Below are 21,536 nucleotides of genomic sequence, written 5' to 3' on the forward strand. Positions count from 1 at the left end.
ATTTAGGGAACAAAGGATTAAATCTTAATTTCTTTTACCTTGGGGTGGTTCATTTTCTGCCTTAGTAACAAAGCAGCAATGATTTGGTTTACTTTGCTATTTTTTCAGTGTTCTTCATGACCTATGGGAAATGAGAAGGAAGGCGTTTTCTCCCATTTTTCCTTTATATGCATACCCACCTGCACATCTCTTATCATTCCGGTGTACACACCCACGCTTTCTGTTTGTGCTGTGAAAGGCAGCCTAGCACATCCAAACAAGCCAACTCCCCACCCTACATGCTCCTCAGAACGCTGCAGGGTCGTGTCAGCGCCCCCTTCAGGTCATATAAGGAAGTATCCCTGTTTGTTTTCATAATTTTTAAAAATATATCTTTATTGATTTCAGAGAGAGGAAGGGAGAGCGAGAGGAAGAGATAGAAACATCAATGATGAGAGAGCCATTGATTGGCTGCCTCCTGCATGCCCCCAACCAGGGATCGAACCCGCAACCCGGGCATGTGTCCTGACCGGCAATCAAACCGCGATCTCCTGGATCTAGGTCGATGCTCAACCGCTGAGCCACGCCCGGCCAGGCAAAGTATCCCTGTCTTGCTTCACTCCTGTTTGTTACCCAAAGTGCTAACAAGCCTGGTGACCCTTTTTTTTTCTTCCAGATGTTACAAAGGATAAAGCAGCGGGTAAGGGGAAAAGATTACCAGAGTGAGTCACTCGAACAGCAGTGAGAATTATGGATGGCAGGGAAACAGAAGAAGGTATGGAACAGGACTGAAAGAACCTGTGGCTCATGAGGGCTTTTAAATGTGGGGGCAGTTCCCTCTACAGCCCGTGAGCCCTGAGGCTGTCACCCATATCTGTGGAAGCGCTAGTGCAGTATGAAAACCGGGGTTTGGGAGCTGGACTCAGCCTGGGTTTCAGTCCTTGATCTAGATGTGTGACCTTGGTCTTAACCTCTCAGCCTCAGGTTTCTCTTTCATAGAATGAGAATAATAGCACCTGCCTCATGACAGGTGTCGAGACTCGTGAGTGAACGTGTATGAAATATGAACCACAGTGCCTGGCACGAATAGGCATCTGATGTTTGTGATAATAGCGCTGCACGGATTTCTTTCCGTTTGAAGAAATGGGCGTTTTTGCAATAGGGATAATGCGTAATTATAATCCAAATTCACGCTAGGACTTTAGGCTGTGGGTTTATATTCAGAGCATACAAGGTGATGTGAACAAACCTATCAGAAGGTAGGTAGCTAAAGGCGTCACGGTTTGGCAAGGGGAGTTTCTTGGTGAAGAGGTTATTAAATTTAAAGACAGAATATACCATGATGCTGTGATTTTCATAACACAAATATGAGCTAAAATAAGTTGTCAGTGAGCTATGCCCACTACCTTATCCAGATTTTTACCCTTTGTTGTGACATCTTTTTTTACCCTCCATTTAAAAAAGTTGCAACTTAATACCTGAGTTCCAGTTCTTTCCCCAATTAAACCAGAGTACCTCTGTGGGAAGGCTCCAGGGTACTTTCTATTCTATTACAAATGTGTTTTTATAAACAGAAAGGGGTGTGTTTGTTGTTTCGTGTGTGCAGTGGTTTCTAAAAAGTAAGTTCTTACCATCCGATTGAACATTCTGGAAAAAAAATCTAGAGGCAGACCTTTTGAGGAGAGATGCTGTTGGTGAAGGACATGGTACTGTAACAAGCATGGGCAGGCACTTGCGCATTGAAAGCCTTGGGGCAGGTGACTTCCCAAACCTTTTCTTGACCTGGAATCCAACAGGCAACCTTTTGGTGCCCAGGATGACGCTCAACCAACTGAGCCACTCTGGCCGGGCAATAGCATGGGGTTGGGGGGGGGAGAATGACTTGTATCATAACCGCTAATACATGTGAAGAAGTGTGCTTATTTCAAAACCCATAGGAAACTTAGGGTCAACCTTTTTTTGGGTTAGATTCAAATCCCTACATGTAATAACAACAGTCTCATCCAGGGCTTTAAAATAAGCGTTTCATTTGGAAGTTACTTACTGTGGTGGCCACTGCTATGGCCTGTCTCTACCAGGCCGATATCATATGCAACTGAATTGGCCCTCGGGAGGTAATCCTTCCTGACAGTAAGAAGGAAAGACATTGTGTAAGTGGAAAAGCAGAAAGAAAATCTGAACTTGAATGTTTGGAGATTCATTTTCTCCACAACTACCTGAAATTGTCAGGGCTGCCCTAAAACTGGGCCCCGTTATTTAACAAATCTGCCAGGGCAGACAGGTCACCTGTGAGGACTTAGTCTCTTCCTTTAAGACAGCAGAGATGTACTTTAGTGTAATGTTTTTGTGCTGTTTTTAAAGAGGTTCATTTTCATTTGTTGGGACCCTTATGTGACATGGGTAGCTTTAGTCAACTACTGTGTTCAACTCCAGGATTCCATTTTCACAAGTATCTATGATAACATACAGTGTGCATTTAATAATTAATGATGAGACTTGGGGTGGTGAACACACAATACAATGTACAAATGATGTATTACAGAATTGTACACTTAAACACTATATAATTTTAGTAACCAATGCTACTCCCTTAAAAAAGAGAAAAAGAAAGAAAAATGATTAATGATGAGAATTAAGATAATTCCTAAACTTAATACCTATTTTCACAAAATTTCAGGAAAAAAATGGAAGACTAAAACTAATGAAAGTAGTCTTCAGTGCACAGCATTTTTTCACAAGTCATTTTTACTTTTGTCTTATGAGTTACTAGTTGTCTCTCAGACTAATTGCCTGCTTACATGTCTCTCCAAGTTGATTAAATCTCTCTGATATGAAGTTAGGGAACAGCTACCCCGTTCCCAATTCTTCATGGTTGTACAATGCCTAGCACGTAGAAGACACTAACCAAAGAGCTGACCCTAGATAGTAACCCTATGTGTTAAATTTATATTTACAATGTTGCATAAGTTGTTTCTTTTCTTTCACATTCAGAATTGACTTTAAACATACCTAGCCCAAATATTTAGGTGTTTGCGGCATGACTGTTGTAGTGAATGTATGTCTACTAGTTTAGAGAAGTCAAGGTTAATAATGACAGTAACAAAGAACAGACTGCTTAAGAACCTTTCAAAAAAATGACTTACTGATTTAGTAACGATAACTATTAGAGAAACAGAAAACACTATTTTTTCTTTTCAAAAGCACGTATCTCTTTTTGGTTACCTGCAAAGGAAGTAGAGGATTCCAAGGATAAGAGTTATTAAAAAAAAAGCCAATGCCACAGAAGCTGCAAACAGGTCAGTTTTAACTTGGATGCTGGAGCTTGGGAGAAAAACCTCTTCGCAGCGAGCTCCTGTGTAATTTTCAATGCATCTATAGAATAAAACATTAGATAAAGAAATGCGTTCTAGTCAGGGCACATGCCCGGGTTGCGGGCTAGATCCCCAGTGGGGGGCGTGCAGGAGGCAGCCGATCACTCATCATTGATGTTTCTCTCTCTCCCTCTCCCTTCCTCTCTGAAATCAATAAAAACATATATATATAATTTTTATTTTTTTTAAATAATTGCGTTCTATGTTCCATTAACTAATACGGACAACAAACAGTTTCCAGCTGGTGTCAAGAAAAAAGACAAATTTTCAGATTATGAACACAGGCTAGGTAGGCATGTTTTACAGCGCTCACAGAACTACAGTTACTGTAAAACCAATGAGCAGATGCAGTCTAATCCTCGCTGTCTTCCTTTTCAAGCTTTCTAATTGCCTAGAAACCCCATAGAAATTATAGACTATTCCCATTATGTTCCAGGTTTACAGTGATGGAATTATCCACACTTACATTTATCTGAAATTTACTTTGTTAAGTCTGGCGTAGATGTGGGTCTAAATGGTTTTTCCAAACCCAACTTTATTAAATAATCATTCCCTTTCCTATGGTTTAACAGCACCTCCTTTAACATGTTGCATTTGTTTAAGTAACAGCATTTCTCTCTATTACTGATCAATGACCTACACATCTCGTTTTGGGTTCTACCACCTGCTTCAATATTGTTGCTTTATAGTATGTTTTAGTGGCTGGTAGTTCTCCCTACCTCACTACCTTCTTTTCTAGAATTTTTAAATCTCTTCATTTGCCACCAAATATAACTGCCACCATAAGAAAAACTTAATTCTTCATTTTCCTTCTAACATTATCAAATGTAAGTTTTGGTACCAGCACAGTTATCATGTAGCTTAAACACAAAGCAAAATACCTTATGTTGGGCTTTTTTTGCATTAGTGAGTTCTCTAGCTGTTTGGCGAGTAGGATTCAATGTGTAGTCTGTCTTCCCTGAATTGCTAAGATAGAGTTCACTAAAATGGATTCTTTAAAAAGCTGACTAAGCTTGAAACTACCACTACCCATTTTCACAATAAATGCTTTGCGTGAGATTGTGATTTGCCACTGTTTTAAGAGCATAATTCTGTTCTTTGTAAGTGTGAAGAGTTCCTTGAACTTTTTCATCTTACACTTTTTGTTCAGTATCACTTCTCAAATAAGTTAGATGATAAAAAATAAAATTGCCCCTCCCCCCTCCCCCATTCCGCCCCATCGTTGTCACTCACCTACAGAACGGGCTGGGCATGGTAGGTATCACATAACACATCCCCCCATTCAGGCAAAAGGACCTGTGCCTGAGGCCACAGGGCTCTTCATGATCTAAAACACACACATGTAAGCGAAGTACAGAAAGGCATGGGAATGTTCTTCTGCTGAAACAAAGAAATGCAGTAGCCTCTCAGACTGAAGGAGCAATTCTAAAAATCAGAATTGTTTCTCAAAATGAAGGACTTAGTCTTATTCCTTATTTGATAAGTAGGGACTTATGTCCCTTTGATGGAAAAATTAAGCTAAGAGCTTCTCTGTCCTAAGGCTGTGTTTAGATTCTTTTAGGTCTTAAATATATTGAAGTCTGAGGTTGCATTGCCCTCTCCTACCTTACAGCCTCCATCTCCTGTACACTTTAGAAAAAAAAAAATCCCTATCCTTTAACTCCTGGTCACCAAAACCATTATACTGAAAAATTTAGAAGGAGCCATAGTACAATTCATTATACTGCTGTTTACGATTAGGAGAAGAAATGGCTGAATCCTTTATCTCTTGTCCATGAAGGGAGAATTTCATTGTTTAAAATTGTACATTGTTGCTTCCTGCTTCTGTCTAGACAATGACCTGTAAGTTTATGTGAAAGAATACGGCACGACTCCAATTTGGCACTTAAAAAAATAGTATACTGCCCGGCCGGTGTGGCTCAGGGGTTGAGTATAGACCTATGGTCCAGGAGATCACGGTTTGATTCCCAGTCAGGGGACATGCCCGGGTTTCGGGCTCGATCCCCAACAGGGGGCGAGCAGGAGGCAGCCGATCAATGACTCTCATCATTGATGTTCCTCTCTCTCTCCCTCTCCTTTCCTCTCTGAAATCAATGAAGACATATTTTTTTAAAAAAAAAGTATACTAATTTTTAAAAACTGATTGTTTCTTTGCCATTAATATATTAATACCAAGATATCATTGCTATTGAGCCAGATGTTGCCGCCATCAGAATTTGAAATTTTAAAACTTTTCTTCTACTTTTTATTTATTTATTTTTTAATCCTCACCTGAGAATATGTTTCATTGATTTTATTTTTTGAGAGAGGATGTTGGGGGCGGGGGGAGAGAAACATCCGTGTGCGAGAGAAACATTGACTGGTTGTCTCCCGTATGCTCCCGAGCCAGGGATGGAACCCACAACCTAGGTATGTGCCCTGACCTGGAACTGAATCCACAACCTTATGGTGCATAGGATGGCACTCCAACCACTGAGCCACCAGGCCAGGGCTCCTTCTTTTTAGAAATAGGAGAGTTTTACCATCACGTTATAACCTAAAAGTATAAAAACGTAAAGAGAAAAACATAACTACAAAGAATTTAAGTGGAAAAATGAAACCAAACTAGAATTCTTTGATATTTTTTTTTCACATGACCCCATGCTTCTTTACAATCAAACAAGTTTTAATAAGATAGTGCTTACAGTTTTTCTGGAATAATTTGGCAAACAAATAAAATCCCGATTAACAATACATTACATCAGAACTCCAGAATTCATCACATAGGTCTTTCCACTGAGGGTGGAGCATAGCTATCAGAATTTGTCCTATAGCTGAAATTAACTTCCTCGTTTTTAACTGGATTATAATGAGTCAAGTCTCAACACTTGGTATTTTATCAATAGCTGGAATCACTACTTCGGAGTATTTTTATTCTAATTTCATTTACTTATTTGAAAAGTTGATATCTGTTTTAGAGTAAAACTAGAAAGTGTTCGTTTGTGAAAAGCAATAAAATATATGTCTAAAATAATTTCATGTTGTAAAGGAAGGTCTTTTAAAAGCAAAATATTTCAGATTTTTGGATCAACTGCAGATGAAGAAAATATAGCTGTGTTAATATAAAACTATTTTTTTCTATTACTATATGACACACATTGACAAAAATATAAGCTTACAAGAAGTTACCTGTTGGCATGTTAACTTTTAAATAGTTTCATTCTTGGTCAAAAGTTTAGGGTTGAAAAACAGCACCTAAAATTAATAATTTAGGAAAAATTATCTTCTTTTGAGGGCATTATTAAATGTCAAATATTCTAATAGCAATAGTCTTTTAAATTATGAAACTAAGACATATGCTAGTGACAAAAATTCTTTGGTTAGAGTATTTTAAAAAATACTAGATATCAATAAAAAAATCAGCAGATAAAAGTAAAAGGTCAACATTAAACAGTAGTACAAATGCACTAAATAGAAATCATTGCCTAAACAATGTAAGGTAACCTTAAGCCTCTGTCTAGAGAAAACTCTTAATAAACATTGTTAATGTAATAGTATAATATATAAAATTACATATGAAAGATATGTCAGTAAATGAATTTGAATGACCTGAGTTGACTTTTTCATAGTGTATTTTAAATCTGATTTTTAAATAGAATCAATAACTTTTCATTTTTCAGCTTATTGAAAATGGCCAAAAACATACTATAGAAGAAAATCTTTCACAGCATTTGAAAGGTTTGCATTCCTATAGAACCTCAAAACTTTTATAAAAGTACTTTAAAGTTCAGTGTAGATTGTGCATTCACGAATCTCTTTCAAAAATTTCTGACATCTGGCAAAGTAGCTAATAAGACATGCTTACATGTGAATTTATCTGCTATAACAGAAAGAAATTAAATGTATTTTGAAGAGATAAAGGATCTATACTTATGATTACAAACTCTTACTTTCATTTCATAAAGGGGACTTACTCCTGACTTAAGCAGAAAGACTGTAACAGAAATCTCAGCTTCCTATTATCACAAGGTATAATATCAAGGTCTTCTCCCAGAGGCAATCACTCTTTCTTATACAGACAAGCAAGGAGAGAGAGGGATGGGGGGGGAGGAAGTGAGAGAGAAATATCACTGGCTCATTGTATGAATATCTTCTCCCAAACAAACAGGGCTTACCTTGGTGAAAACTTCCATTCATACAAACAACAAATTTTGTTGGATATGCAGTGTTTCAAAAGCCTTTGAATGCGGCCTTGCATTTTCTAACCGGTCAAAAATCTGATTTATATTGCCGCACTGTGCAGTGTGGGCGAGACTGAGACAAAGACTAAGGTGTGCACAGAGGTCAGGCACCAGCCAAGGGAACCACCCAGTTCAGCCCACATGTTCAGAGTTGCAAATAGAGTAGAATTTTATTTAGAAAAGGAGGGGTACTAAGCTGCCCTCTGCAATTACTGTCCAATTTAAAAAGTTATGAACTATACCACATTTTTAGACTCATTTACCTTTGCATGCCTGTGTAATTCAAGAGTGCTGTGTTAGTCTGGAGAAAAGAAATTTTAACGTGGAGCTCATAGACAAGTGTTACAAAGGGTTTCTTAAAAAAGGAATTTCCTTACAAACCATATAACATGTAAATGGTGATTTGAAGAACTTATAGAACTGAAAGAAGGTAATACTCACAGAACACCAAGTTCAATTTGAAATGAATTTAATCACTGAACATTACTTATACTGATGGTGTTATAGCTACCTGCAAACTATAACAAAGCTATAATATATTAAGGAAAGCTACGAGTTTAAAAATCATAAATTTTAAAATATTGAGTAAAACTATAATTTTGTTTAAATGAAGTATAGGGTTCTTCATCATATAATTATCTAAAGTATGCCAGGCATGTTGACAGTTATCTTTTCTAAAACTACAATTGAGAAACGTTACTACGTGATTGATGTAAACCATGGAAATAGTACATTTGGTTTAAGAAAATATTAAATCCATATAACCCTATATTCTGAAAATAAGTCTCTTCATTATTACGTTATCTCCCACATTCAAAGGAAAGTGCTACATAGCTACAATCTTTTTTCCATTTGATTGTTTTATTTAATTAAAAAGTTTTAATTGAGGTATAACTGACACATAACATTTTTAGGGACATGACATAATGATTCCATATTTGTATATATTGCGAAATGATAACCACAATAAGTCTAGTTAACATCCAGCCCCAAAGATAGTTACAACTTTTCCCCTTGTGATGAAGACTTTTAAGATATACTTTCTTACCCTGAATTTTTATGAATTTACTTAGAAAAATACCTGTATAGCCGAGTACATGTTTATTCAAGGCCGGCTGTATAACTGGGAGATCTCTGAATTAACTTCCATGTAGAATATAAGATTTATTAATTAAAGGATAAATAAGATGTGCTAATATGAAGCTTACATATACATTCTAAAACTTACAGTAACTACAGAAATTGTTTAGAACCTAGACTTGAGATTTTTCAGGGAGGAGTGTTTTATCACAGACACTGTTTAGAATTTCTGATACATAACCACTATTGGTAATAAAAAGCAGGCAGAATTTTAGTGGGTTTCTTGTAGTTTGAAATCTCTACAAACAATGAGAATTACTATGGCCTCCACCCAGGTGGTGCTCTTATTGTGTGACGCTTGGTATGCCACTTCTCAAGGTGAAATCTGCCACTAAAGTACCATACTCCGAGACGGGCTTCCTGCATTCAACATATCTAACATGCTTATTAGAAATATTGACTTTTAAAAGTCAATATTAACTGAGGACCTACTGAGTGCTTGGTACTGTGCTTTGTGTTTTGTCCACATAGACTGGATGCCCATGAATTTTACTAATTACGAGTCAATAATATTTATTCATTAACTCCATCTTAGCAGGGTTTTTAAAAGCTCTTTTGTTAGAAGTTATTGTGGGTATTTAAATTTCTAAGTAAATATCACATAGTCACATATATTCCATTTCTCAGGCTTTTCAATAACTCTGATTGGCTTTCTCCTTGTATGTTCCAAATTAGTGAGGTTGCATTATAAATCAACATCGAGAAGGTTAAACATTAACATTTACATAAACATTCACAACTTAAGATCTCTTGGTATTATTTAAATTTCACAAGTCACATAGCATCAGATTCATATGTTATATTTTTACAAGCAGCAAACTGAAGAGAATGAATTTTAACTGAAACCTTTTCCAGACATTCATAGGAGCAACATTATCTCCAATCTGCCCTCTCATCATCTAGCAGCTGCATATATGCACAAATTTTCTGGTTATATGATTCTGGTACTCTTGAAAGACTTTTTTTAAAAAAAAAAACTAAAAGAAAATCTGACTTACCTCAAAAGGCATTTTGGTGTGTGATATCATGCTAGTTGCAGACACATCGGAAGCAGGTGTATGTCTGGCAAGAAAATAACACACAAAACTTAAACATACGGTTAGCCCGGTCAGGAGTGGGTCAGTGGTTGAGCATCTACCTATAATCCAGGAGATCGGGGTTCAATTCCCAGTCAGGGCACATGCCTGGGTCTCGGGCTCCTCGATGCCCAGTAGGGGGTGTGCAGGAGGCAGCCGATCAATGACTCGTCATTGATGTTTCTCTCTCTCTTCCTCTCTCTGAAATCAATAAAGATATATATATATTTTTAAAAAACAAAAACCCACAGTTAATTTTTCCCACTCCTGCTTTATAGCTCCCACTTTCCTACCACCGTGGGCTCCTTCGTCAACCACAAAATACCCTCTCAGTCACCTACAGTCTACTCAAGCAGCCCCTGTTCTACTTACAGCTTATTTCTCTCTGCTGTTGGTAAGAATCACCTGGTGCAGTTAAAAATAAAAACGACCAGCCACTCTCCTGTAGATAAGATTTTAATGGGTTTGAGGTGAGGCTCCAGAGTGTGAATTTAAGCAAGTGTCTCCCAGTAATTCTTACAAGGCAAGTTTAAGAACAAGCAGAAGAGGCCTGCCACAGATCTTCACAGTTCCTCTACCAGGGGTGGGGAACATTTTTTTCTGCCAAGGGCCATTTGGGTATTTATAACATCATTCGTAGGCCATACAAAATTATCAACTTAAAAATTAGCCTGCTATATTTGGTCGAACATTTAATTAACTCACCATGTGATGGCTGGAACTGTGGTTGCCTTGGCAGGGCCAGACCAAATGATTTCAAGGGCTGGAAGTTCCCTACCCCTGCGTAAACTGATCAGCCTCGAGGGCTATCCTCCTGTGGGTGTTAGACTTTAGGATATTTGAAAACAAGAGCAGGACAAGTTTGGAGAAAGCCGAAGGGCATCTTTGTGTACAGCTCTGATTTAGGTTTTCCACACCCTAAAGATGTTATCAGAGGGAAAGGTTTGGGTATGTGCTGTGAAGTACACCACCACCAGAGGGCAGCACGGAGCTGACAGATTCTACAGGTTTGGGGATTTTTTATTTCACATTACCACATAAAATGGTTGCACCTACATTTCTGTGTGAACTCAGATTACAAAGAACAAAACAAAACACAAAAAACCAACAGCACTTAAAAGGCATATGTAAAAAGATGTTAGCATGTATTTTCCATAGTCTCTCTCTAGAGGGTTTTTAAAGGCAGCTATTATACCAAAAAGTTTCCTTAAAGTAGCATTGCACCTGAATCAAAACATTGTATTATTAGACCACAGAGATTCCAGGTAAACAAGTGGTGTCCCAAAGCCTCAGCCTGCAAGTTTCAAAATGCTCGTCCCACTCTTTTAACTAACATTGTAACTGGAGGCTTTTCCATGGTTTTAATCAAATGACGAGAGTTCTAGGTGGGGGGGAAATGGGGTGACAATTTGGGCAAGTGATGACAAAGCTTTTTAAATTTTTTTTTTTTACACTTTTTCAAGTGTAGTTGAAATGTTGCCACCACCTGTCAGAAAACTATACCCCCTTCCCCAATACCCCTGTTCCCCCAAGTATTCTTGGCCCACCCCCACTTTCTCCAGTCCACGTTTCTCGCAGAAACAGAGAAGAAAATTCCTCTGACAACCCATTTGTAGCTTCTACAAATACCACCAAGGGCTTCCCCCCCCCCCGAAATTTCGCCATTAGGTTTGGGTAAGAAACATTGAAAGATATGGAGGAAGGGCCTGAAGAAGAACGCTTATTTTTCAGCTTGCCAAAATATAGGATTCCCCCACCCCCCAAAAATGTATGCGCACACGTTGAATAATTATAAAGGCAGTGCTTATTAAAATACATTTCATTTTCAAGATTGAGCTATCCGCTGTTCAAGTGCGTATACATTTTGGGGGGGGGGGAGACACCCTGTATACCCCATCTAGATATTCCTGTGTCTAAGAAAAGTATGATCCAAGCCTGAGTTCTGAAGTCTGTCTTTAGCCAGAAACGCTGAGGGGCGAGGAGACAAGAGGCCAGAATGACTGACCTTCCTGGGAGGCCAAACGGACCTAACAAACAAAACACCAAATAAACCACAGCCCCCCAAACAGACAAAATCCCGCTTCAGAGGGCCTGTGAGAGGGACGACAATGCTGTCTGCAGAGCCAAAGGCCACCCTGGAACTCGGCGTTCAGAAACGAGGGCTTCCCATCCTTTCCAATATTTCAATGAGAAACGCCGGGCGCCCCTAGGAAAATGGCCATGTTTGCAGGATGGACTGATGGAGGCGACAATCACCAAGCCCCCATGAAGGCCGAGGCTGCTTCAGGGGCTGCGCCCGGGCTCCCGGCGACCGGACCCCGGGACAGCCGCGCGCACCTGCGCCGGGCCCCCGCCGCCCCCGCGCTGCGCGTCCCGCAGCCGCGCACACGCTGCGCCCGTGGTCGCGGGGGGGTGGGGGTGGCGCGGGGGGATTAGCGGACAAAATGTCTAAAAAGGCGGATGAGGCGGTAACGGAAAGGAAGGGCTGAGAAACGTGTCCCCAAAGGTACTGACAGGTACCCAGGGGCCCGGGCCGAGGGGGCGCGTGCTCCTCGGAGAGCTCAGGACGCCGCGCCCGAGCCACGGGGTCCCAGCGGCGCTGGTCCGAAGTCCCGGGGCCTCGCACCTGTTGCCGCCCGGCTCGCGCGCCCCCACCTCGGCCTGCCGCTCGCGACCCTCCCCGGCCGGCCCCCTCCCCGCCCGCCCCCGGCGGCCCCTCACCCGCGCCACGCAGCCGGCGCTCCCCGGAGGCCGCGGATTTCTGGCCAGCGCCTCAGCTGCGCGGCGGGCGGCGGGCGGGCGGGGGCGCGCGCGGACGCGGGGGCGCCGGGGGCTGGGGCCGGGGCGGGGGGGAGGGGGAGTGCGGGGGCGCGCGGGGCCAGGGCGCAGGCGCGAGGGCGCAGGCGCGGGCCCGGGAGAGCCGGTGGCGCGAGGCGCTGAGGAGAGCCCGGGACTCGAGCCGTGGCGGCCGCCGCAGCAACAGAGCGCGCGACGCGGAGCCCGGCGGCAGGTACGTGTCCCCTCAGCTGGCGAGCCCGGTCGCCTCGTCCCGCGGTGCCGGGAGACCGGGGGCCGGGTCGCCTCCTCACGCGTGGCGGGGGGACGGGGCACCTTCCTCCCGCGGTGCCGGGGGACCGGGGGCCGGGTCGCCTCCTCACCCGGGGCCGGGTCGCCTCCTTCCGCGTTGCCGGGGGAGCGGAGGACCGGGGACCGGGGACCGGGTCGCCTCCTCACGCGGGGCCGGGGACCGGGAGTCGCGCTGACCGCTGACCTTCATCCCCCTGGGCCGAGTGCGTGCGGCCGCCCGGGGCTGGGCTGCAGCCGGGGACCCTCCGGTCGCCCGGCGTCCCTGTTTGCTTCTGCAGCCGCCGAGGTCGGTCCGGCCGCCGTGCCTCGCGCGTCCTCGGCCTCCGTGGGCCATGTCGCGTGTTGCCACAGCCCGAGGCCGAGGGGACCCCGCTGCAGGGCGGGCGGCTCTCCGTCGTCAGGCGCGTGTGGAGGGAATCCCCCCGCCCCCCGCCCCGGTGGGCGCTCCCCGCGGGTCGGGCGCCACGCAGGGGACCGGCTGTCCTGGCGCGGGCTCCTGCGTCCCGCTCGGGCACGTCCCCGCTGAGGTCCCCTGCGCCCGAGGGGCCTGGAGAAGCGTCCCCGGCCCGGCCCGCTCCGCTCCTTCAGGTTTCGCCACCTGTTGGAAGGCGGACCCCAGGAGCCCCCTTAACCGGGCCCCGCGCCCCGGCCGCTCTCCCCGAGGCGGCGACGGGCTTGGCTCCGGCTGGTCCCTCAGTGAACCCGCCGGCGACTCGCCGCAGCGCGCGTTACGGATCCAAGGGACGCGGCTGTTTATACCCCGTGCGCTCAGGACGCCACAGCCAACGACTGGATTTCTCCTCGGGATGTATGTTACCCATTTCCCCAGCTTCTCCCCTCGCTCCCAGCAGCGGCCCCGAGACGGAGGTGTATGTAACCGGTTATCTTTTCTTTATCTTTCCCCGAAATACTCCCGTGAAAAGAATCGTAAAAGCTGGAAGCGTAGATTGAAAATGGTTATCCCGAGATGTAGGGAGACGGCAGCAGGACTGTAACTGCTTCTCAAATATAGTCATAGCGCTCACGTCTCATCGTGAGGACACATTTCTCTCTCTTTTTTAAAAAATTTTATTTATTTTTTAAATTTTATTTTATTTTTTTCCCAAGGACGCATTTCTGAAATGCTCATGTGTTCCAGGAGCGTGATCTCATTTCATCCTCACAACCTACTGAAGGAGCTAAGACTTGGAAAGGTCAGCTAACTTGCCCAAGGTCACAGTCAGGGACAGGATAAAGATGCAGAGTCAAGTGCATGTGACTGCTGGGCATCTTGGGGGGCCTCGGGAGACACCTTTAGCCCTGGTGCTGCCACCCCATCCACATTCTCATTAAGATCAAGCTGATGCATGGGTACACAGTCTTGGATTTTCTGTTTCATTGATTCCATGCCAACCTTTGTGGCTTTCTGCTGAGAGAATTGTTTTATAATGGGCCCGTGTGGAATTTTTGGGGGTGGCACCGAGCCTATTTAAAAAAATGGGGTTCAAGAATGCATCCATTTGACTCTTCCAAACAAGCCCGTTAAGTTCAAAAAAGTCACTTCCCTTCGGGTTTAAATCGATAAAACGTATACACATCAGGTAGAACGAATCCTACTCCAGTCTTCCTGCCTCGCCCTGCACATCTCACTGCCAGTCATAGGACCGATGTTGCTGTCATCGGAATTCATGCTAACCGTGGGCCCTCTTTCAGTCTCTCTGCCCTTGTAGCGGTTGTGCATTCGACAATCTTGGAATTTGTGCATTCAACTATGGATGTATATTTAATGTTTTTTTGCAAATGCATTATTGCAATGCAGGTATTGGATTTTGCTACACTTTCCCAGCAGTTCTCATAGACTTAGAAATTGCTGTAGTGACGTTAGTGGAAAATTCACCCAATGGGGCTACAAACTTTTATAGTCAGGTTACATATTTGAGATAGTTGTGAGAAAGGTATAGGGATTGTTTGAAAATTATATTCCATAGAAGTTACAGCTTTTTTTTTTTTTTTAATCCACACCCAAGTATATTTTTCCCATTGCTTTTCAGAAAGAGTGGAAGGGGGGAGAGAGAGAGGGAGAAACACCGATGTGTGAGAGAGACATCAATTGGTTGCCTCCTGTATGGACCCCGCCTAGGGCTGGGGACAAGCCTGAAACTGAGGTACATGGCCTTGGCTAGAATTGATCCAGGACCCTTCAGTCCATGGCTCGAACCACTGAGCCAAACCGGCTAGGGTGGAAGTTACAGCTTTTAATGATAAACTGGTGACAGTAAAGCAACAGAACAGTATAGCTTCTATATGTTTTCCCATATAGAAAACATAAGGGTTCCTAAAGTTAGATCACACAAGGTGGGCCTTGAGTGCAAGGTGTAAAGGAAGCTGCCCCGTTTTGATACAGGAGAGGGCCAGGAAATCACTTCTCCTGCATCAGCAGTAGCCTAGCTTGAGATTTCTGCTTGCAAATGTAGTATGCACTTATTGTAAAATGTTCAAATATCATGTAAATATAGAAGATAGCAGGTCAGTGGTTAGAATCTGGTCATCTTACTCCTCATCATGATCTACATGAATAGTTTAGTGTGGAGTCCTCCAGATTCGGAATGTGGATCCTAAAATGTTACTGTTTGCAAACAATACTATACACACAGTTGCACACTGTTTTTCAGTTTCTCGTCTTGCACTTGGTAACGGACCTCTTGGAGGCCCTTGACTGGCATAGTTTTAGACACCTTTTATTCGACCACAGTGGGAGCCAGATGAGAGAAGCTGTGTAACCAGGAGAGAAGGTGTAACCAGTTGTGTGGTGGGTAGGGACACGGCATGAGCTGTGTCCCATGATAGGTAGTTTCACAATTTGCAACTGCTGTTACCCTTTGTGGTTAGCTGTTTATGGATGAAGAAAGGGGAGCTTGAGGTAAATGATGTTAGGAGCAGAGCTGAGATTCAAGCCTAGGTCAGTGTAACTCAGACTCTGAGCTTTTTCTTTCTAATTGCAGAACAATGAGTGCTTCGTCCCATAGTTCTCTGGCCTCCCATCCAATGCTGCCTCTGCCCATCCACACTGGCCTTCTTGCTGTTCCCCCTGCTCCAGAGCCTCCACACTAGTGGTTCCCTTTCCTGGAATGCTTTTCCTGCAGATACCTGCATGGTTTGCAGTGTCACCTCCTTTTGGCTTTGCTCAAATTCTGACTGCTTCTTTAAAACTACAGGCCTCCCCACAGGTATTTCTATCCCTCTTCCCTGCTTTGCTTTTATTCCTACTCCCTCCTAGCACACTACATAAATTAGTTATGTATGTCATACATCTCCAGGGCACAGGGATTTTGTCTGGTTTGTTCGCTCCCTGCACCCTGGTGTTATGGAAAACAACTGACAAGACACTGTGGCATCCTTAAATCTTTCCAGCCTCTCAGACTTTTTGCTTTTGTTAGCCATTACGGTTTCCCATAGTGAATGGGGACACCTCTGAAATGCAAAGGCTTTCTATGTGTGTGTTTGGGGGAACAGCAAGGAAAATGAACAAGAATCGGAAGAGACTTTGTCTTATGTTGAGCCCGTACTGGGGAAAGAGAAACCTCCCAGGTAGAGTCAGCCCCTATAGAGTGGGAAGAAAGTCACCTGAGGGCTGGGGTATTTGACAAGGCAACAGAAGGTTTGTGGGGAGATGCCCTGCGATAGAGAGGAGACCTGTGGCTTCTCCTCTGTTGGAGTTCAGAATGTTTTGAAGAGTTCAAAGATGCCACCAACTTTCCAAGTTGTCCGAGTCACTAGAAAGGAAAAGGAATCTGTGGACACTCACACAGGCAGGTTAATCACTGCAACCCAGCATCAGCCTGTTGCATTTTTAGAGATGAAATACTTGTTGGTGTCTTTCCTGTTTAAGCCTGGGTGTAAGAGTTCGGTGCCCGAGCGCGTACCAACTACATCACAGCCTGAGATTGTTTTGGCCCAAGCCGTCCTGGACTCCGGTCCTCTCATTCATCTGCTGTTTGTAGTAGTTCTTGAGCTGCAGCAAATGATGGGCATTTGTGGGACTTATACAGCACTTTATTTATTTTTAAAAGACAGAGTATTATTTTATTATTTTATTTTTTTATTCTCACCTGAGGATATTTTTTTCCCATTGCTTTTCAGAGAGAGTGGAAGGGAGAGAGAGAAACATAAATGTGAAAGAGACACATCAATTGGTTGCCTCCTGCACATAGTCCAATTGGGCTGGGGATGGAACCAGCAACCAAGGTACAGTGGCACCTTGGTTTTCCAATGTCTCTGTTGGCAAACATTTCAGTTTACAAAGGCCGTAAACCTGGAAGTAAATGCTTGGTTTTCCAACACGCCCCAGAAGTTGAACATGCCACGCAGCTTCTACTGAGGGCAAGATCCTGAGGCCTAGCCGTTGGCTGTTGATTCCTCGGTTTTCAAATGTTTCAGAACTTGGGCGGTCTTCTGGAATGGATCACATTAGAAAACCGAGGTACCACTGTACATGCCTTTGGCTGGAATCGAACCCGGGCTCCTTCAGCCTGCGGGCCAACGCTCTGACCACTGAGAAACCCGGCTAGGGCTCATACAACACTTTAGAGTTTATTACCTAGATGCTGGAGGGAATTAATGGTTATGGGATGAAGTCTCCCCGAAACTGCTTCTCAGCCACAGGAAGGCCTCCTTCTCCCTCTTCTCTCTTTTTAGCAGCTTTAATTGCTGTTCTAGGCAATCTGAATTATCCACAAGGAGAGAGTACCCCTTCAAAACAACACAACCTTCCTAAAACTGCTTCAGATTTGTTATAGAAACTACTCAGTAGCTAGGACGGGGGCTGATAACTTGAATTCCCACAGCTCATTAAAACAGAATTTTCATCAGCATTTCTGCCCTTTGCAGCCCAGGTATTTGGAAGTCTAGGCTGCAGCTGGGCAGCTGTCCTGTGGGTTTCGGTCGGAAGTCATAACACATACTTTTGACTGCTCTCTCTTAACTCAAAAAACCAAGTCCGAAGCAAGTTATTTCATCCTATTTGCTGAGCCTCCCACCCTGATTCCAGAATTGCCATTTTGTCCAGCCCATGCAGTGTATAAGATCAAGTAACCTTCCCTATAACGGTTTCCCTTAAAATAGTTGTCTTTGTATTTTACCTGAACTTGATGCAGTTTTAAAAAAATAATAATTTCTGTGACATTTGCTAATTCTCAGTTAAACTTGACTACTACAAAGTGTTAATTTTGTCCTTCGAAACAGAAGAACAGGGAGAATCATTGTAATCTCCTGAATAAAGAAGATGTTCCATTGCTTTGGGGCATAGTCTCAGAAGGAAGGCTTGGGAATTTCTCTCCCATCTCTCCCTGTCCTTTCACTGTCAGTGTCTACCTTTGGCGCTCTCTCCTCTCACTGCCTCCTCGATGTCCTACAAGGAACCCCTGTTCCCACCCTTCTACTGAAAAGGAACTCTTGAAGGTCACCTGTGATTGCCTAAACCCAAGTCCATGGCTGTTTCTCAGATTTCGCTCCCGATAGCTCAGCAACATCTGACCCTATTGACTCCTGCTCCTTGAAACGCTCCCTGTCGCAGCTCCTTCCCAGGGCATCTGGTGTCTGTTAGCATCCTTCCTGTGCTATTGAGAGGCGAGAGGCGCTCTGCAGAAGAGGCTGAGTGGGGCTCTATCTCCAGGGTTTGGATGCTGGCTGTAGCACTTGCTAATCGTGTGACTTATTAACTGTGCTTCAGTTTCCTCATCAGCTGTGTCATAGGGCTGTCAGGAGGGAGATTAAGTCAGTGTGCCTAGTCAAGAATTAGGGCTCCGTAAATGTCACCTTTCATCATTGGAACTCCCTTAGATACCTCCAGAGGCTAAAAACCCTAACCTTAGCTCCTAGTTATTTTACTTACTACCCTGACCCTTCCCAGTGCATGCCCACTTCTGTGCCTTTGTCCATGCAGTCCCCACTCTTGGACTACCTTCACACCTTCCTACCCTGCCCCTCCTTCCTGGCCAGAGGAGGGAAAGTGCTGAGAGCTGCTCCTGCCAGAAGACACCAAGCACAGATGTGTAATAAGACATCCTCACTTGGGCACTGAGCCTGTCTCGCTCAGAAAGATTATAAATAAATTACTTCAGGACACCCACTGTGATTTATACTTTTAAAAATATCCTCCTCAGCATTTAACACTATACTTTACACACAGTAGGAATTTAACTCATATCTTTTAGCTGCCACATGTTGTAATTTTTCTTGGCTCGTTCAAACCTTTTTCCCTCCTTGTTATTGACCGGTCCTGAAGTCCACATAAGCTTTATATGGGAAAATTGAGTCAGCCCCAAAGGGAGAGCTGACCACCTCAGAATAAATTTTGGAATGAGGAGAGGTATATAGAAATCATTTTAAAAATAGGAGCGCAGGGAGTAATTTAATGCTTTTAAAAAGGAGTTTGAAACCCTACCAACCTGTGAAGCCGTTAGGATTTTATAAGGTACTTTTTTTCTGTTCTCATGACGTTTCTCCAAATGAAATGAGCTCTGAGGATGTATGTGAGATGTTTTTAAACTCTTCAGACCTTGTTGCAAGCCTGGTCCTCAGCCACTAGGTTCTCATCCAGCCTTCTTTCCCCTCACTACTGGGTGAAAAGGACATTGAAGTTGAATGAAGACCAAACAAGGGACTGCCTAATTTTTTTAAAATGTAGTGTCTATAATCAGTTATAGATTGCATCAGAAATAAGGAGATGTAAACAGTTAAAATAGTTACAAAAATCCAGACCATCTTACTCCTGGAGGTCTCAAATCTGAATCCAACAGCACATTCTGGGTCTGTTAACAGTCATCCTTGGAGTATTTTTTTTTTAAACACGAATTATTTCTTTAAACTTCACAACATCCTAAAAAGATAGATTCTATTTATATCCCCATTTAATAAATAAGGAAACTGAGGCTTTTATCAGTCAGGATTAACTAGATTGTATCTCTATAACCATACCAAATATATTATTGGCTTAAAATAACAGAGATTTAATTATGGCCAAAGTACATGTCCCCTGTGGGTCTCTTCAAGTTTTACTCACTCTGGGACCCAGGCCAATGAGTCAGCCAAAGCAGAGGAAAAGAGGGAAACAGAAAATTCCTCCCTGCCTCTCTCTTTTTTTTTTTAATTTATCTTTATTGTTGAAAGTGTTACAGATGTCCCATTCCCCCCCCGCATTGACCCCTCCACCTTGCTCCAACCCCCTCCCCAAGTAAGTTTTCTGTCATCATTTTTTCAAATAGGTTTTCAATTTCCTGCTCTCTTTCTTCCCCTTCTGGCACCCCATAATGCTCATGTTGAGCTGCTTGAAGTTGTCCCAGAGACTCCTTACACTCTCTTCATATTTCTGGATTCTTTTTTCTTTTTGCTCTTCTGGTTGGGTGTTCTTTGTTTCCTTATGTTCCAAATTGCTGATTTGATTCTCAGCGTCCTCTACTGTTGATTCCCTGTAAATTATTCTTCATTTCAGTTCGTGTACCCTTCATTTCTAATTGGTACTTTTTTATGTCATCGATGGTCTCACTAGTTTCCTTAATAATCTTACTAAGATCCTTGAGCATCCTTATACCCATAATTCTGAACTCTGTATCTAGTAGCTTGCTTGGCTCCATTTCATTTAGTTCATTTTCTGGAGATTTCTTCTGTTCCCTTCTTTGTGATATGTATCTTTGCCTCCACATTTTGGCTGCTTCCTGGTGTTTGCTTCTATGTATTAGGTAGAGCTGCTGTGTCTCCTGGAATCTGTAGAGTGGCTTTGTGTAGTAGGTGTCCTGTAGTGTCCAGCGGCTCAGCCTCCCCAGTCACCCGAGCTGGGCGTTCTAGGTGCTCCCCTGTGTGGGCTGTGTCCACTGTCCTGTTGTACTTGAGCCTTGGTTGCTGTTGGTATCACTGGGAGGAATTGACCCCCAGGCCGGTTGGCTGTGAGGACCAGCTGCAGCTACAGCTGAAGAGTTGCTGTGCTGGAGACATCCCTATGGAGCAGGATTTACTTCAGTGGAGCTTTGGTGTTCACCAAGTGCGCCCCTTGAGTGTGTCACTCGTGGATGTGGTAGGGTTGTAATCCAGCGTGGTCGAGTCTGACCACCAGGTGCACTGTCTCTGGGGCCTCCGGGGAGGTGCCAAGTCAGCCTCTGCCTGTGCCTTGCCCAGGGCCACCCAGCATGAGCTACACAGCAAACCGTAGTTGGCTGCTACTTGTGCTGGGCTTGGAGGTGCCCAGGAGAGGCCAAGCTATGAACCAATGGAGGCTGCTGCTAGTGCCAGGCCTGGGGCCACTTATCAAGCTGTATGGGGCAGTTGCTGCTTGTTCGAAAGATTTTAGGAAAGTCCTAAGCATGGCCTGGAAGAGCCTGCAGGTGGGGAGGGGAGGGGTCTCCAGGAATCACCAGGGCAGGTGAAAAGTGTGAGCCAGGTTGATGGAGATTCAAATATGGCGCCTGCCTGCCAGCTCTGTGCACAGAGGGCTCGCCAAAGCAGCAACGGTCTCTGCCAGCTTCTGTCTGGAAGAAAGCTGCCTCTCCAGCTCTGGGCCTGATTCCAGGCAGGTTAGTCCCTCCCCAAATGTCCCAGGTTCCTTTCAAACTGCTACCTGGCGCTGGGGCCCAGAGGGAGCCGGTCTGAGTGAGTCTGAGCGCGGGCCCTTTGAGAGGAAAGCCTGGGACTCC

General features: G+C 43.9%; 2 protein-coding genes across 4 annotated transcripts in view; one reads left to right on the forward strand and one right to left on the reverse strand.

Moving 5' to 3' along the window:
• Positions 1-38: 38 nt before the first annotated feature.
• Positions 39-12,583, reverse strand: NRG4 (neuregulin 4). Of its 2 annotated transcripts, XM_081124338.1 has the most exons (8): positions 12,508-12,583; positions 9,709-9,772; positions 6,519-6,584; positions 5,774-5,886; positions 4,584-4,677; positions 3,202-3,351; positions 2,024-2,103; positions 39-121 (listed from the first exon to the last, which is right to left on the reverse strand). In XM_081124338.1, exons 4-8 carry the CDS (start codon positions 5,802-5,804, stop codon positions 105-107), a joined length of 372 nt encoding a protein of 123 aa, XP_080980464.1. In that variant the 5' UTR covers positions 5,805-5,886; positions 6,519-6,584; positions 9,709-9,772; positions 12,508-12,583; the 3' UTR covers positions 39-104. The 2 variants fall into 2 exon arrangements, with proteins under 2 accessions (XP_080980464.1, XP_080980465.1); XM_081124339.1 differs by lacking the exon at positions 5,774-5,886 and having other exon boundaries at positions 12,508-12,580.
• Positions 12,584-12,671: 88 nt separating this feature from the next.
• TMEM266 (transmembrane protein 266) overlaps positions 12,672-21,536 on the forward strand; it is a 50,501-nt gene continuing 41,636 nt past the window's right edge. Inside the window, exon 1 of one of the 2 annotated variants that reach the window (XM_081124463.1) lies at positions 12,672-12,796. The gene's annotated coding sequence lies outside the window, so the exon portion shown is untranslated. The remainder of the gene's footprint in view (positions 12,797-21,536) is intronic. The other variant, XM_081124462.1, reaches the window with a different exon arrangement.

The sequence above is a fragment of the Miniopterus schreibersii genome (assembly GCF_964146895.1).
Source record: "Miniopterus schreibersii genome assembly, chromosome: 22".
Lineage (NCBI taxonomy): Eukaryota > Metazoa > Chordata > Mammalia > Chiroptera > Miniopteridae > Miniopterus > Miniopterus schreibersii.